A 16629-nucleotide genomic window follows, 5' to 3' on the forward strand; every position below is an offset into this window, starting at 1 on the left:
TCTCGGGTTAGACTCCACATGTACTGAATCAGACACTCTGGAGGTTGGCATAACAATCTTGTGGGTCTTTTTTTAAATTTTTTTTTATGTTTATTTAATTTTGAAAGAGACAGAGCGTGAGTAGGGTTGGGGGGGGGCAGGGGAGCAGGGGTGGGGAGAGAGAGGGAGACACAGAATCCAAAGTAGGCTCCAGGCTCCAGCTGTCAGCACAGAACCCCCATGGGGCTCGAACCCATGAGCAGCGAGATCATGACCTGAGCTGAAGCTGGACACTGAACTGACTGAGCCACCCAGGCGCCCCCACACTCTTGTGTTTAACACACTTTTCAGGGGATTCTGATGCTGGCTCCATGAGTGAGAACCCTAAGTTTTTAAAAGCCACAGGGAACTACCCAGGCTCTTGCTGAGTTCTGAGGGGCTTTTAAAGGATGGCTATTCCCCTGTGATCAATAAAGAGGAAAAGGATAATCATGTTGGAAGGGGAGTAGGAAAGAGATACACAAACATTACAGGAGTGAAAGCTGAGATCATTTTAAAAGGTCAATGGAGAGAAAATGGCAAATGTTGCCCGTTTGTGTGGGACGGCTCACTCAACGATCAGAACAATTCTGATCAAGCCATGTCTGAGATGCAGTGCCCAAACGACAGACAACAGACATCAGGACATGAGGAGAAGGATTCTCAAAATTCAAAGAAATGCGAATGCATCAACGGTGGAAGTGAATTGGCTTCACGGACACTTGGAAAACACTGGGCGTCTGTGGGCAGCGCTAGGGCTCTGAGCAGAACGCTGGCTCCTGATTAGGGGGTTGCCACAGGATAGAGGCTCATCTGAGTCAGTAAAGCACGGATGCTTTGATCTGTTCAGACTAGAGCGTGCTCACCAGTTCTCCTGGACCCAGACCGCGGGAGAAGCTAACTAAGTCAACAGCTTTTCCGTACAGATAAAACCGGTGCATTTTAGAAAAAAAAAAATTTTTTTTTGTTTAAGTGAGAAGGAGAGGGAGAAGGAGGGAGAGATGCTCGGGACTAAAGTGCATCCGCAGCAAGAAGTTATGTCATGTTTTAAACCGTTGAAGGACCGGTTCACATTCCCACTTAACAAGCTTAAAATCCGAGGTGTAACTTGGGCTCTACCAGCAAATGGATCCGGGAACCGTTCGTTGCCGACAACGAAATGCCTCCCCTGGAACTACTGTATAGTTGAAATTCAGCATTGAACATGCATAACCCACACCCTGCCCCTGAGATCTGGATTCATTCGATTTGGGGTGGAGCCCACTTTTTAACAAGCTCCCCAAGGGCTACCGAGGCAGATGGTTCTGGACCACAGAGCCATTTGTCATTACCAGAGGAGTGAGAATCAAAGCAGTACTGAGTGGCCGCATACAAACACTGCTGGGGAAAATGCAGTCTGAAACCAAAACACCCCCCCGCCGGAGCCCCAATTTAGCATTTGTTCCCACAGCACAGATCAGGGAAGTCAGCAGTAAATGAGTAACGTGTTATATAAGTTGCTTTTCTGTATGCAGAACCTTAATTCACCAACGAGAAGTTGAAATCATAAAAAAAGTAAGCCCGCCCCCAAAACAAATGCCGGGAAAGTGAAGCCAGGATCTCCCCATCGCCTTCTGCCAGGCAAAGATGAGCCCTCCATGGGGCTGCAAACCCCCCGGGCTCACCTTGTGCCACAAGGAGCTGGATCCTTTGGTGGAGGTAGGGAGAGAGCTGACGCTCAGGTTTCCACATGGTCAGGGACACTGGCTTCATCGAGACTTTTCTCTGGTCGAAAACCTAAGTGGAGCCATGTTTTGCTTGACTACACCTCTGGCCCCTTGCTGACAAGTTCTGGAAGCACAAAGCCCCTCTGTCTTGAGTCTTATCTAAGAGCCCCAAACTGCTTTCTCTCTTTGGCAAGGATTCCCAGTCTTTTCCTTTCCCCAATTTCCCCAAGACCTACACAGTAAGCTAGTTCTAACTAAAATGTTAAAGGCTGACCGTGTTTGGAGAACTTATCAGCCAATGACCACAGAAAATGTGAAAGTGGGCATGGCAAAGATATACCATGTGTATAAAATACATGTTACTGGGGCGCCTGGGTGGCTCAGTCAGTTGAGCATCCGACTTCAGTTCAGATCATGATCTTACAGTTTGTGGGTTTGAGCCCCGCATCAGGCTCTGTGCAGACAGCTTGCTCAGAGCCTGCAGCCTGCTTCAGATTCTGTGTCTCCTTCTCTCTCTCTGCCCCTCCCCCGCTCATACTCTGTCTCTCTCTCAAAAATAAATAAATGTTAAAAAAATTTTTTTTTTTTTTTAAATAAAATACACATTACCTCTTCCAATGAGCCAGCCTCAAGAACCTTCTCAACACTGACATGGAACCATTCACTCTCAACTTAACTAGAGAGCAAACTAAGTTTCAGATCCTTTTTTTTTTAAGTTTAGTTATTTATTTTGAGAGAGAAAGGGATAGCAGGGGAGGGGCAGAGAGGGAGAGAGAGGCTCCATGCTGTCAGCACAGAGGACTCGAACTCACAAACCATGAGATCTTGACCTGAACCAATGTCAACAGTCAGACACTTAACCAACTGAAACACCCAGGTGTCCCTAAACTGCAAGTTTTGGAGGCAGAAGTCCCTATCGTTTTATTGTGCTACTCCAAATGCCAAGCATGGTGGCTAACTCTTAGGAAGTGCTAAAAAAAGAAAAAGAAAAAGAAAAGAAAAGAAAAGAAAAGAAAAGAAAAGAAAAGAAAAGAAAAAAGAAAAGAAAAGAAAAAACACTGAATTGACTTAAACTGACACCTGATGTGAACCTTAATGGCCACCCCCATTTTACAGAGCACATTTCAAAATGCCTTAGAGTCACGTGGGGCTGCTTTTTTAAAAACCCATCTTCTGGGCTAACCACCCCACCCTTGGTAAATCAGACTCCACGGGACCTTCATTTTTAACAAGGGGCCGGGTAATCTACACACATAACATTTGAGAGTCACAGCCCTAACCTTGCAGGGGAATCTCAAGGACACCAACACTAGGCAATGTGATCAAGCAAAAGAGCCCTTTGAGAACACCCAAAACAGAACACAACAGAGGCAGGTAGCCTCCTCCTCTCCACCCAGGCACGGGCCCAGGTGGAGAACGTTCAACGTCAGGGAAAAAAAAAAAAAAAAAATGAGGCCAGTAAGAGACCAGAGATGAGAAAGGTCTAGAGAAGCATCGTAGAGCCGAGGCTGGGATCTAACAAGGCCACCTTGCATCCCAGCAGGCTCATCCTTGGCCTTTCCCCCTGCTGGGGGGGTGGGGGGGGGTACCACGCCCCACTGGCAGATCGTAAACCAGAGGGCACCGACCAGGCCCATAGATGGAGGGCAACTTCGGAAAGTCGTGTGGAAGGAGAGGCCTACCTCCATCTGCCCTTCTCTCCGCGTCCGGCTTCCCCGCTTCCCCCTGCAGTCTGGCGGCTACAGTCCGCGAGCCTTCCTCCCCCGTGCTGTTCCTCCCACTCCCAAGGCGGCCACATTCGAAGCAGGACAGGGGACCGTGCCGGCCGGCCGGGGACCCAGGAGTCACCCCGGGTCCCCTGCACCCACACCCAAGGAGCCTCAGACTACCGGCCCGCCAGCCACCCTCCCCGAGCCGGGGAATCCCTCTCCTGCCGGCAGCTGTCGCGGAACGTCAGACACGGATGTTTATGCCAGGCCTCATTTACACAAGCCCACTCCTCCCCGAGAGATGAATTTTTAAAACAAACAGCTTTTACATATGTTAGCAGGCAGAGTCATGTCAGCATCAGGGATCCCCAGACGGAAACATGAGTCAATCTGGGGCAGACACTGCTAAATAAATCCTGTTTGGGTGAAATCCCTCTCTCTGGAGAAAGGCCTCAGATTCCCCAGCAAGATTCCCTCAAGACGCGGGGCTCTCTCTGCAGCGGGGCGTGCCCTGGGCACTCTGAACTCTGAAATCACCGTCGCGCTCCTGGGCATCGGCTCCATCAGCCCCTCCTGGGAGCGCTGCCAGCCCATCCCACCTGCGTCCTTTACCTTACTCCCACACACACTCTAGTTCCACCCAGGGCATCAGATGTCCCTGCTCGGTCGGGAACGGGTCGTCGACGCTTATGCCAAGGCTTAGGGTTCTGGCAGCTCAAGAGGGAAACGTCACCACCAAGGCACACGGGTATGCGAGAAATGAGGGGGTGCGTGAAACAGGTACAGATGGCCTGGCGGACCCAGGCCACTAAGGCCCAGTCAAGGAGTAACTTCACCATTAAGGAAACGTCAGGCTTGGGAGCGTTAATGACCTTTTGCCTCCTCTTTCCTTAACTCTGCCTGTGGGGACTTGGTAAGAGAGAGGAATTCTGTGCCTTTGCTGTGCTGCTTCCAGGGTGGAGTAAGAAGGTGCAAACCCAGAGAATTAGCATAGGATGGGGTCAGGGCGCTCTCAGACCCACCCTGGACATGGGGCCAGAGCACCCATGCTAGTGATAGAGGAGGGGCAGAGGCTCCAGCTGAAGAACTGGCATGGAGAAGTTCAAGTCCAAACTGGGTCTGAGAAGAGGGGCAGACCCCGCCTTTCTGGGCTACACGGTTTTGGGGGTGGGGGCTCAATGAGCTCGAAAGCAAAGCCTCTAGGAGGCGCGTTCTACCCCGGAGAGGCACTGGCCAGCCCTCTGGGGACACGAGTCTCAGGTCCCGGTGGGTGAGGACGACTTTGAGCTGCCCTCCAGAACAGGGGGTCTCGAGGGGTTACCATGGCCTTGGGTGTGTTCCAGTAGTAAGGGAGCGTCTGTGGCTTGGCCCTCACACATGCACAGGCGTCTGCAACCAGTGTGGGCCTATGACCAAGTCCACACGACTCTCGGTGAGCGAGCCGGAAGGGGAATGACTGCCTAGCTAAGAGTCGGGGTCTCAAGCACTCCCCCAGGCTGCATGCAAAGTGCCCGGCCACCACAGCCAGAAGCGAACACAAGACAAAGACAAGCCACGTACCGAGCCCGTTCTCTGCCGGTGCCGCGTGGTTCACACCACACTCCGCCAGGTCTTGCTCTCCGACGTCGTTCAAATCCAAGCCAGGCTGATGGGAGCCGTTTCCAAAGTGCCTCTCGTCCTTCTCGGAACCGGCGTCCCCATTCTCCATCCCATTCTGAGCCTTTTTCAGCGGCATTATTTGCAAACCACTGGGGGTAGTCCTGTAAGACACCGTCTTGGCGGCCCTGTCACCTCCTGCGGGGGGCTTGGCCGAATACCCTTTCTTCGGCTTGGACAGGGCAGGGTTGATCCGCTTCCGTTTATGGGAAGTCCCTTTGCTCTTCCCGGACTCTGAAGGTCTGTGGGAGAGTTTCTCAACCGACGGGCCTCGGCCGTCACGCAGGAGCTTGGAGGTGCTGGCCTGCTTCCCTGACTTGATCCTTTTGTCCTTGGACACGTGCAGCCCGTTGAATTCGTCGATAAACTCCTCACAGTGCAACAGATGGTGCTCTGGCTCCCACGTGTCCTCCGTGCTGCCGTAGCCTTTCCATCGGATGAGATACTCCCATTTTCCTTTCTTGTTCTTCCTCTTGTCTACAATCCTTTCGACCTGAGGTACGAGATAAGAGAGTCAGGGAAGAGAGAGGAAAAAAGGGCAGAGGAAAGAAGTCAGGCCCAGGCAACAACCGCACAAAGCCCTCAGGACAGAGACACACGGGCCAGGGGACAGGCCGTTCAACATCGGAAGCTGACACTTCCAGGAGCGTTCAAGAAGGCTGGTTTATTTTAGGACATCACTGAATGGAACCAAAGGCACTCGGCTGTTTCCCATGACAACTGTGTGAGGCCATGCCTAGCTGGTGGCACCTGCCTGTCCTTCCAAGGCTTACTCTTGCTTGAAATCACAGCACGAGCTTTCACTAAAGATCTTTATTCTTTTCACTGCACTGAAGTAAAATCAGACGTTTGGAGACCATTGCGGTGTGACTTTTTCACCCTTACTTATAGCAAGCAACATTTATTGAGCATTCACATGGTAGGCACTATGCTAATGTATCCTTATTTATAATAATAGGAATGATTAGTCACACTCACTGGAGTGACTAAATGCTGGGCTTGGACGCTCGCATGTCATTTTCCCCTCACAACAACCCAGTGCAGTCAGTACGGATTCGTTCTTATCCCCACTTTATACTTAAGGAAACAAGGCTTCAGGGAGATTAAGTCACTTAACCAAGTTCCAAGCTGGTAAGGGCAGAGCTGGGATTTGAACCACTCTTACCCCAGACTTATTTTCTTAATCACAGGCCAAACCAACTCTCTCTACTACAAAAATCTTCCATACTGATCAAAAATGACTTGCATCACCAAAACTCAACCCCCCCTCCCCACAACATGGAGGGTACAGCTGGTAGGCCAGGTGATAGGTAACACTCGCTGAGAGCCTATTATATGCCTTGCATAACCCCATGGGTGTAACTGCTGTTTTTCCTGTTTGATAGATGAAGTGATTGAGTATGAGGGAAACTGCCTACCAGGCAGGGCTAAGCGGTGGCAGAGGTGACGTCTGAACCTCTATCCATCTGGCTCTAAAACTCTGTGCTAACTGTCCACATACCTTCAAAGTTATGAAAATCCCTGCCTTCGAGTAATCTCCCGAAAGAACACGGTTAGGAAAATGCCAGTCTTGATGCTAATAACTGGTCAATCCAGGGGAAGAGCATGTGAGGGTCCTTTACTACCCTGTCAACTTGACCCTAGATGTAAAGTTCTTTAAATTAAAAAAAAAAAAAAAAAAAAACCGACAGAAAATACCCAATGCTCTACCCTAAAAAAGCTAAATTTCAGTGAAAAAATAAAACAACTACATTCAAAAAAATAAAACAACTACATCCAAAATCATGGGATTTTGACCCCATGAAATTAATAAGTGAGGAATATGTCCTTGAAACTCATGAAAAGAAAAACAAAGCGAGAAGGGAGAAATCAATACACGTACAGTCAATCATATTTCAAGATGGCTATCAAATACATGGGGGGTTCGCTATATGACTGTTTATGTTTATGTGTTTGAATTTTTCTGTTTAAAATTTTACATAATAAAAAGAAAAAATAACTTTGAAAAGACTGCCTCCCAATGGTTTATGTACAGCAGAGGCTATGCAAAATAATTAAGCGATGTTCATTGCTTTGCACTTAATAAATATGCAAATAGCTAGGCCATGCTGCCTCTTCATAATACTGTTTCTTTAGAGACAATTTAAATGGTTTCCTTAATTGATTTATCTACGATCAAATTGGCCTATTTCTATTAAAATTCCTTTCCTTACAAAATGCTCTGTGAACATCTGTTTTAGATTCATTACATAATTTTTAGATGTATCACACAAACTCTGTAACAGTTTAAAAAAGTAAAACCATGCCAAACTAATCCAACTCCCAATCTTTGGATCGAGGAATGGGACTAGTTGAGTATTCATTTGTGATAATGCTTCAGAAAGTCCAGAGTATTTCTGGAGGAGCCTGCACCTTTGCACTTTGGGAGGTCTTTGGAGGGGGAAACCCTCTGCAGGTTTACAGAGGAAACAAGGAATAAGCAAGCTGGCACTGCCTTGAAAGAGCAGCATTCCCAAGAGCACCAGCCTAGGAGTATCAGGAGTGAGCCCAGATACTTCTTAGGAGCTAAGGGATTTGTGCTGGCATGGAGGTCTCCAGCTTCAGAAAATATATGGAGAACACTCCTTCCCCAGGACAAAGCAGAAAACCATGTCAGACAAAGAGCCAACACGATGGATACGTGGGTGGGTGGATGCGTGAAAATGGATGGCTGAGTGGATGAATGTATAGATAGGTGGATCACGGGATGGAAGGAAGGAAGGAAGGAAGAAGGAGATCACGGGATGGAAGGATGGAGGGAGGGTGGGAGGGAGGGAGGAAGGAAAGGACAAATGGATGGCTGGCAGAGAAATGAACACATGAGACCAGTGGGTGAAAAAAAGGACAGATAAATGGACAGATGACTGGCTGGATGGGTGAAAGGTGGGTAAAGAGATGAGTTCAGAAATGAATGGGTCGATGATGGATGGCACTCACTCATCAAAATGAGCTTAGCATAGTATTTAAGAACACAGGCTGTGGAACAACACTATCTGGTTTAAATCCCCTGGTAAGCCTTTTATTGTGTGTTCTTGAGCAAATGAAACTTCTCTGGGCCTCAGATGACTCACCAGGCAAGGGGGAAATAATAGCACCTATCTCACAGGGTGGTTGTGGAGAATATACAAGTAAGTCGTTTTGCATTCCATAGTAAAGGTCACTTAATCTTGCATATCCTCCTGTGAATACAAATCTTGGTGGTATCTAAAGACAGAATGTTTCCTCACCTTGCGGGATACGACCCCCCTAAGGATAACCAACTCCTCCCTGAAGAGACAGTCAACCTACTTGCATAAGTCCTTCCAAGTGTGGGAGATGGCTGTGCAGAGCAGTCCTGCTCGAGAAGCCTGGGGAGTTGCAAGGGTGCAGTGTCTACGCGGCTACTGAGGCCCACACTGTGAGTGGGGGGCTTGGTTTCTTCCCTCCTAGTTACCGGAAGACTGAGTCACAGAGTCACAAGTGGGTCTGCCTCCACCTCTGGTCCCATCCACAAAGCCACTGGGTGCCTTGACAGCCATTTCTACTTAAATTAACCCAATACCAACAACAAATAGTATTAACGGGATCATCCCGAATAGTCTGATGTGTGTGGAGAAACTGTTGGCCCTGCCATTTTCTATCCACATGACCCGAACAAGTTGCCCAACTTCTCTGGGCCTCAGTCTCCCCATCTGTAAAAGAGGTACACAAAATGAACCTGCTTTTTCTGAAAGACGAAAATACCCACCGGGAGCTCAGAGGAAAGCTGGCTCCAAATTTCCCATCATACTTGGAATCGGCAGTCTCCTAGGACCCAATTTCCTTCCTTACATCCCTGTATAGGTTCTCTGACCCTCTTTACCACTTCTTCTCAGGAGAGTCTCAAACAGAACCAGAATTCTAATCTGTGCTGGTGATAACACCGGCCACGTTATCTAGGACTTGATCTTGCTCAGGTTCCGACAGTCTCTGAGGAAATCCTTTCTTTCCCCTTACCCTCACCCTCTCCCAGCCTCCTCTGCCTACCCCTAACTCCTCACGCCTGCTGAAAGCACGCACCTGGGCCTCCAGGTCTCAGCAGCGCTGTTCCTGATGCACCACGCCCACCTTACCTGCCCTGCACTACCTGAAGTTCAGTCCCTCCAGATGGAAACAATCATCAACTCCCTCCCCTTGGAATGAGTAACAAACACATGAATGGCATTAAAACCTTGTATGCTCACACACACACCCACTGGCTCCGTTCTTTCAAAGATAAGCAATCTGAGACCCCGAACTGTTTCTTACAGCTCAACCAAATCATTAATTACCGTTTACTCCCTGTGATCCCAGCCAGTATGAGACAATATTCTACCACAGGGGGAAGTGGCAGAGGGGGATGGCAGGGAACTTCCAACGCAGTTATTACCACTGCCAGGATGTCGAGCGGATGGCTGTCTCGTTAGGAATGATAATGATGTTAATCACCTTTATTGGTACATGCTGTTCCAGGAACTGTGCTAAGCACTCATGAGGTTTTAGACTTGATCTCTGCACCCAGGCAGGCAACTGGACATTATACTCACCCTTTGAAAGGTGAGAAAACTGAGTCTCAGAGAAGGTAGGAAACCTTCCCTCGATCACACAGTCAGTAGGGGGTTAGCCAAAATTGGAATTCTAGTTCGTCAGACCCCTCAGCCCAAGTCCTTGGCCCCCTGGCCACACCTCGCCCCTGGGAAACCATCGGGCTAATGGGGGACACAGCCCTTAAATGAACGAGCGTGAAGTAACACATGACCGTAACAAATGATGGTGAAGATAATGTCAGGCGGGAAACAACGGCGGAGGGAATGGGGTTACTTCAGATCAGAAGGGTAGCAAGACTCCTCTGAGAAAGAACAATTTAAGCTAACACCAAAATGGGCCTTCAGAGGCGGAGAAAATCTGAGCTGGTGAAGTGAGGGGACTTTCCAAGCAGAAAAGAGAAAGGTCCCTCCCCACCTTCCTCTTCAGCCTTCTGCTAGCAGGCCAGTCGAAAAACACCACCACCCAACATTTATCCAGAATTGACGAAATGCCAGCCACTTCTGAAAGTGAATCCCATAGACTGACCATATGTTATATATGTGAACTCATTTAATCTTGAAAATAACCCAACAAGGCAGGTAATTTCATTCTCTTTTTTTAATGTTTATTTATTTTTGAGCGATAGCACGTGCCCAGGGGCAGAGACACGGGGACAGAGGATCTGAAGCAGGTTCTGCACTGCCAGCACAGAGTCCAACACAGGGCTCAAACTCATGAACCATGAGATCACGACCTGAGCCACAATCAAGAGTTGGATGCTTAACAGACTGAGACACCCAGTGGCCCCTCTCTCTCTCTCTTAAAAAAAATTTTTTTTAATGTTTATTTATTTATGAGAGAGAGAGAGGGAGATTGGCAGAGAGAGAAGGAGACACAGAATCTGAGGCAGGCTCCAGACTCTGAGCTATCAGCCCAGAGCCCCACACGGGGCTTGAACTCACAAACCACAAGACTAACTTAGATGGACGCTTAACCAACTGAGCCACCCAGGCACCTCTCCCTCTCTCTTTTTTGTAAAGTTTATTTATTTTTGAGAGAGAGACACAGAGAGAGAGAGAGACAGAGTGCAAGCAGGGGAGGGACAGAGAGAGAGGGAGACAGAATCCAAAGCAGGCTCCAGGCCCCAAGCTGTCAGCACAGAGCCCAACGCGGGTCTCAAGCCCACGAACCTCAAGATCATGACTTGAGCCAAAGTTGGACACTCAACCAACTAAGCCACCCAGGCACCCCCTCTCTATTTTTTAACAGAGGATAAAACTGAGGCACCAAGAGGTTAAGGTCCTTGGCCAAGGCCTCACCTCTGACAGGCAGTGGAGAGGTAAGGCTCGGTCAGAAGCATCTTGGCTCCGGACCCCATACTTTCAGTGACTACACTACATCCATCACCCCATCTTGTCCAGTAGACCCAACCTGACTGAGGCTGACAGCTTATGTATAGCTTCAGACATTTGTCCTCAGCACTGCCAAGGTCACAGAAGACCTCTATCACCTTTAGGTGGCTTAGGAGTAAGTCTCCTGCACCTGACTCTCCCAGCCTGCCCTGAGGGCCTCCCTCTACGGCTGCTCCAATTCCAATTCTCCATCGGTTCAAATGGAAACAGACCAATTATCATTCATATTCCCTACCCCCAGCTTCCCACCAAATGAAAACAGTATATGAAATTACAATTGCTCAGGAACCCAGGGTTACCAAAGGTTTTCCAGACGCTCGAAGGAATGCCTCCCACATCAGAGGGAGTTGGACCGAGAAACTTTGCATTACTAATTCATGCCTTGCCCTCTGAATGCCAAGAGCAAAGCAAGAAAGAATAAAGGAAGATGCCCACGCCTGCTGTGTACCCATGGATACACCAGCACATTCAACCCTAGACATCCCCAGATTCTGGACCCCTAGCCCACATCTGCAAGGACCTCTCTGCATCCTTTCAACATCCTGGGATAACTCCCGTGGCGGCAGAAAGGCATGCGGACCCCGTCACTACAACTTGGGGTATAAGTCTTCAGGAAGGATAAAGACAGGACACGTTCTGGAAGCAACTAGGCATGGGCTGTTTCAGGTCTGGAAGACTGATTGCTCCAGATTATCTAATCAGAGAAGGCAGTATAAATAGGCAGTGTTTCCCACCCAGTCCAGCAAAACCGCACTAGAGAAACAGATGCCAGACCAAGAATTTTGGCTCAGAGCCACGTAATTTAAGCCAGCCTCCAGGTGAGAGTCTAAAGTGAAAAATTCAGCAGCATCCAAGTGATGAGGGACCGAGAGGAATTCCCACACTCCTCTCCTGGGAAACACTGAACCAGAGAGACCGCTCCTTGATCAAGAACACGCAGACAGAACCCGGCAAGAGCAACATCACTGCAGGACATATTTATGAGAACTTCTAAAACACATCCGAACACAAACATCACAAAAAGTTCTCAGCAAAATCCTCACCAGGAAAAGCACCACTGCGCATTTTTACATAGCATTTGTGTCATGTTTTCAAAGAGGACAGAAAATACAACCTCTGTTTTTAGAAAAGAGAGAAAGGTAAAAGATGAAATGAAACCAATAGGTTGAGCAGGAAGCTGAAATGAAAGAAGGCTCATTTACATCAGAAAGGATGTAAGGGAACCAAAGGAAGAAACACAAGCAAAGAAATAAAATTCCCATTGGAACCAGAAAAGGACAGAATCAACATGCAGAAAATCAAATCCATGATGGAGACAGTGTACTTGAAAAGCTCTCCAAGGACACAGAGGTCTTTAAAGAAAACCTTGAGGAACATGACAAACAGACATCTATCTAGGAGGGCTAACAGAGATCCAACCAAGGTAAAGTCTGGGAGAGGGGGAAAAAAACCAAAATAGGCCAAAACACTAACAAGTCCTACCAGAAGAAATCCCTGCATCTTGAGTCTGTAGGGGGGTGGGAGGGAGGGTAGGGTGTGTGATGGGCATTGAGGGGGGCACCTGTTGGGATGCGCCCTGGGTGTTGTATGGAAACCAATTTGACAATAAATATCATATTAAAATAAATAAATAAATAAATAATAAAATAGCTTAACAATATTACCTCATTAAAGACTTTAAAAAAAGGAAAGAAAGATCTCAGTGATGGGGAATGCAGAGGTTGAGAATCAATCAACTTTGTTTCTTTATTTCTCTTCTTGCAGAACTTCTTAACTTCAAAAAATTAAACCCCCCACTCTCACTCCCCAACTCTCCAAAATGGTAGGCAAAAAAATTAGGCAGACTTCAGAGAACATTAAAATACCAGGATACAAACTGAAAAAAATAAATATTGTAAACTTAAGAATTCTAAAACCAGTGAGGTGGGCCTGCAGATGAAAATGAAGGAGGAAAAGATCTCCTGTGTGAAGAACAAAATATATATAACTATCCATTTAAAAAATGACTCTATCCTGCAGTGCCAGAAAATAACTACTTAAAAATTAAAATAAACAAGCCTTAAATGATGGGAGAATGCCAAAAGGAACCAACTGAAAGAGCTCCCAGTGGCCAAAGCTAGAAAAATTTGAATAAGAAAATAAATAGTGATAGTACTACATTTACAACCCAAGGAGTAACATAAATATCCATGAGTTCATCTGATATAAATAAATGAATTACTTATCAGAAGTTGCCTGCAGGCTAAATCTGGCCCAATGCCTGTTTTAAAAATAAAGATTTATTGGGACGTACCGATGTCCATTCATTTATGTATCATCTATGGGTGTTCCAAACCACAAAAGTAGGGCTAGCTGTGTAGTGGAGACTGCATGGTCCATAAAGTCTAAAATATTTGCTATCTGGCCTATAACAGAAAAGGTTTGCTGACTCTGGAAGAAACAAACAAGTAGGGGAGAAAATACCAATATCCCTTACAGAAGAATTCCACATAAGGAATGTAAAAAAGGAATAAGGGAAATAGAAAAATCACCACCAGAATACCACAGAAATAATTGCTATAGGAAAGATCCACAGACAGATGCTAAAATTAGTGGGTAACATTTTGAAGAGAAATGAGATATTTGGATAGCATCAAAATATCCCCCAACATACTTACTGACCACCATGGTAATTGTAACAGATGCCCACCTACTGATATTCCCTCCTTTAGGGGTTGGAGCTTAATTCCTCTCCCCTTGAGTGACAGGGCTTAATGACTTCTTTCTAATGAGTAGACTATGTGACGGGAAAAACAGTAACTACAGTGGAGGAGAGATATGGCAAAGACCGTGATCAAGGCTATGTCATCCATGATAAATCATGCTGATGCCATGTATACTCCTGACACGGTTCACTTGCAAGGGCACTTCCCTCTGCAGTGTAATTCCCCAAACCCATCATCTCATGAGGAAACACTAGACAAACTCACACTGAGAAACTATCTACGAAGGTCTTGTAATGCAAGGAAAGATGAAGATACTGTCTCAGACTAGAGGACACTGAGAAAGTAACAACCAGATGCAATGTGGTATTCTAGACCGGATTGTGACACAGGAAAGGATGTCCGTGAAATACTGGTGAAATCCTGATGAAGTCCACAGTTTAGGTCATAATGCAGCACCAATGTCAATTTCTTAGTTCCGATAAATGTACATGGTATAAAATGTAAGTAACTGTGAAAACTGGTTCAAGGGAAGACGGGAACTCTGTGCCCCATCTTCATAGTTCTTCCAAAAGTCTATAATTATTCCAAATGTTTTTTAAAAAGTATAAGTGTAGCATTTAGTATACACAATTGTATAATGAAACGAAAGACAAAAAAGAATCTGAACAGTAACCACGATCGTAAAACCTAACAAATTTTAAGCACTCGTTATGTACTTATTTGCTTAGTGATAGAAATGAAAAGAATGAGCAAAGACATATCAGGCAGTACCAAAATTTGTACAGAATATCAAAGTAAAATTGAGGAGCAAAATGAAGACATTTTAAATTAAAAATATTCACTAAATATATAATAGGCATGAACTTTTCTATAGCAAATAACAGATCAAACAATCACTAAAAAATTCAACAGAAATTGACAGAAGCAATTTGAACTGAAGACTTAAACTCAATACTTTCAGACATGGAGAAATCAAGCAGATGGAAACTAGGGATATAAGAAATCTGAATAATGTAAATATGATAGGCATTCTAGTAAATATTGCAGGTATTTGTATAAACAAAAACTTTTAACTTCATAATTTGTAAAGAATATAAAATCTACCAAAAAAATCTACAGAAAACCACTTTGGAACACTTATAAAAATTGATTATAAACTAAAATATGAGAGAAAAATTAATAAATGCCAGAAAGAAAATATTGTACAGACTGTGTTCTCTAAATCCAATGCTACAACACTAAATGAAAGCACAATTTAAAAATAAATCCTAAACAAGTTTACAAATAAAAAAATAATGGTAACTGGTAAAATCAGCAACCATCAGATGAAGGCCTAAGAAAATTTATAATAATAATTTTTTAAAAAGTAAAAACTGAACACACACATATTATCAAAGTAGTTGGGATGTGGAAAGAAGGAAGGAAGGGAGGGAGGGAGGGAGGGAGGAAGGGAGGAAGGAAGGAAGGAGTTCAGTATCAACACTGACTAATCAGTAAATGAAAAATCACTCTTGGGAAGTAAGAGGAAAGAATAAATACCAAGTTAGAAACTAACAAACTAGAAAATACACCAAAGATGAACCTACTGACATTCAAAAAATGAAAATAAAGAGCAAAAATGGAAGAGTAGGCAGTTCTAAAAGCCTGCCCCTCCAGAGAAATACCAAAAGTCAAGCAAAAACATCAGAATCAACTCTTTCAGAATTCTGGAAAACAAAGTTAATAGCAACCAAACAAACACTAAATCAAGAAAAACACAACTTAAAAACATCAGGAAAGCTTCGCGTCATTTTTGCTTGCCCATGACCCTCCCATTCTCCAGCTCATCAGCAGTCTTGAACATGGCGGCCCACATTCCCAGGGTAGGACCATGATCCTTGGTTCTGGAGAGAGCAGAGAAGACCTTATCCTCAAAGAACTGTGCTTGTTCTAACTGGTCTTTGGGCTACCTGAAAGACAGATAAAAGCACTTGCTTTCATTTTGTTAATCCTGAAACCTACTGGGGTTGGAAAAGTAGCTATGCAGAGTCATTCTTTCAAAACAATGTAAGGCAAGTGAACAATCTGCTGCCAACTGGGGCAGAAGAGTGCTGTTGAGAAAAACAATAGATGCACAGAAAGCCTGGGAGGAAAAGCTGGAGAGTTTCTTCATAAAATTAAAGCATTCAAAAGTGCCCATGTATACTGGAAATTTAGAAAGCTACGCACTTGCCCAGGACAGAATGCATGCTCAGAAAAGACTTAAGCCAGACCTACACTTTTCACTTCTGGCTGATCTCGAGGCTTAGTGCAAGGACAAGTGACAACTAAGGCAGTTGTAAATGGCCTGGCCAGGCACTGAAGGAATGTCCCAACAGAGTGAATCTAGGACAGTCGCTCTTTCTTTCTCTTCCTTCCTTCCTTCCCCTTCCTTCCTTCCTTCCTTCCTTCCTTCCTTCCTTCCTTCCTTCCTTCCTTCCTTCCTTCCTCTTTCTTTCTTTCTTTCTTTCTTTCTTTCTTTCTTTCTTTCTTTCTTTCTTTCTATTCCTTATTTCTATATTTATTTCTCCTGGAATACAAGGAAATCTGTTATAAATAACTTCGCACAAGCTAAAGGAACAGAGACTTCAGAAATCACACATGACGAAGAATATGGACCTTACAAAAAGAGCTTAGAAAAGTCTCTAAACAAACATCAACAGCCCACAACAAGAAACAAAATCAAGCCTGAGGAGGGGGAAGAGTATGATTTCCAGAGTGACTATATTATAACATTCTAACTGTCCAGTTTTCAACAAAAAAAGCTATGAAGCACTCAAACAGGAAATATGGCCCTTCATTAACAGAAAAAATTAATAGAAACTACTCCTGAGGAAGGATA

The 16629-nt window shown here is 45.5% G+C and overlaps 1 protein-coding gene across 1 annotated transcript in view; it reads right to left on the bottom strand.

Moving 5' to 3' along the window:
• Window positions 1–16629, bottom strand: part of CDYL2 (chromodomain Y like 2) — a 169952-nt gene that overhangs the window by 49762 nt on the left and 103561 nt on the right. Inside the window, exon 2 of the mRNA XM_045439822.1 lies at window positions 4994–5582. Coding sequence (XP_045295778.1) covers window positions 4994–5582 — 589 coding nt within the window. The remainder of the gene's footprint in view (window positions 1–4993; window positions 5583–16629) is intronic.

Source organism: Leopardus geoffroyi, chromosome E2 (assembly GCF_018350155.1).
Source record: "Leopardus geoffroyi isolate Oge1 chromosome E2, O.geoffroyi_Oge1_pat1.0, whole genome shotgun sequence".
Classification (NCBI taxonomy): Eukaryota; Metazoa; Chordata; class Mammalia; order Carnivora; family Felidae; genus Leopardus; species Leopardus geoffroyi.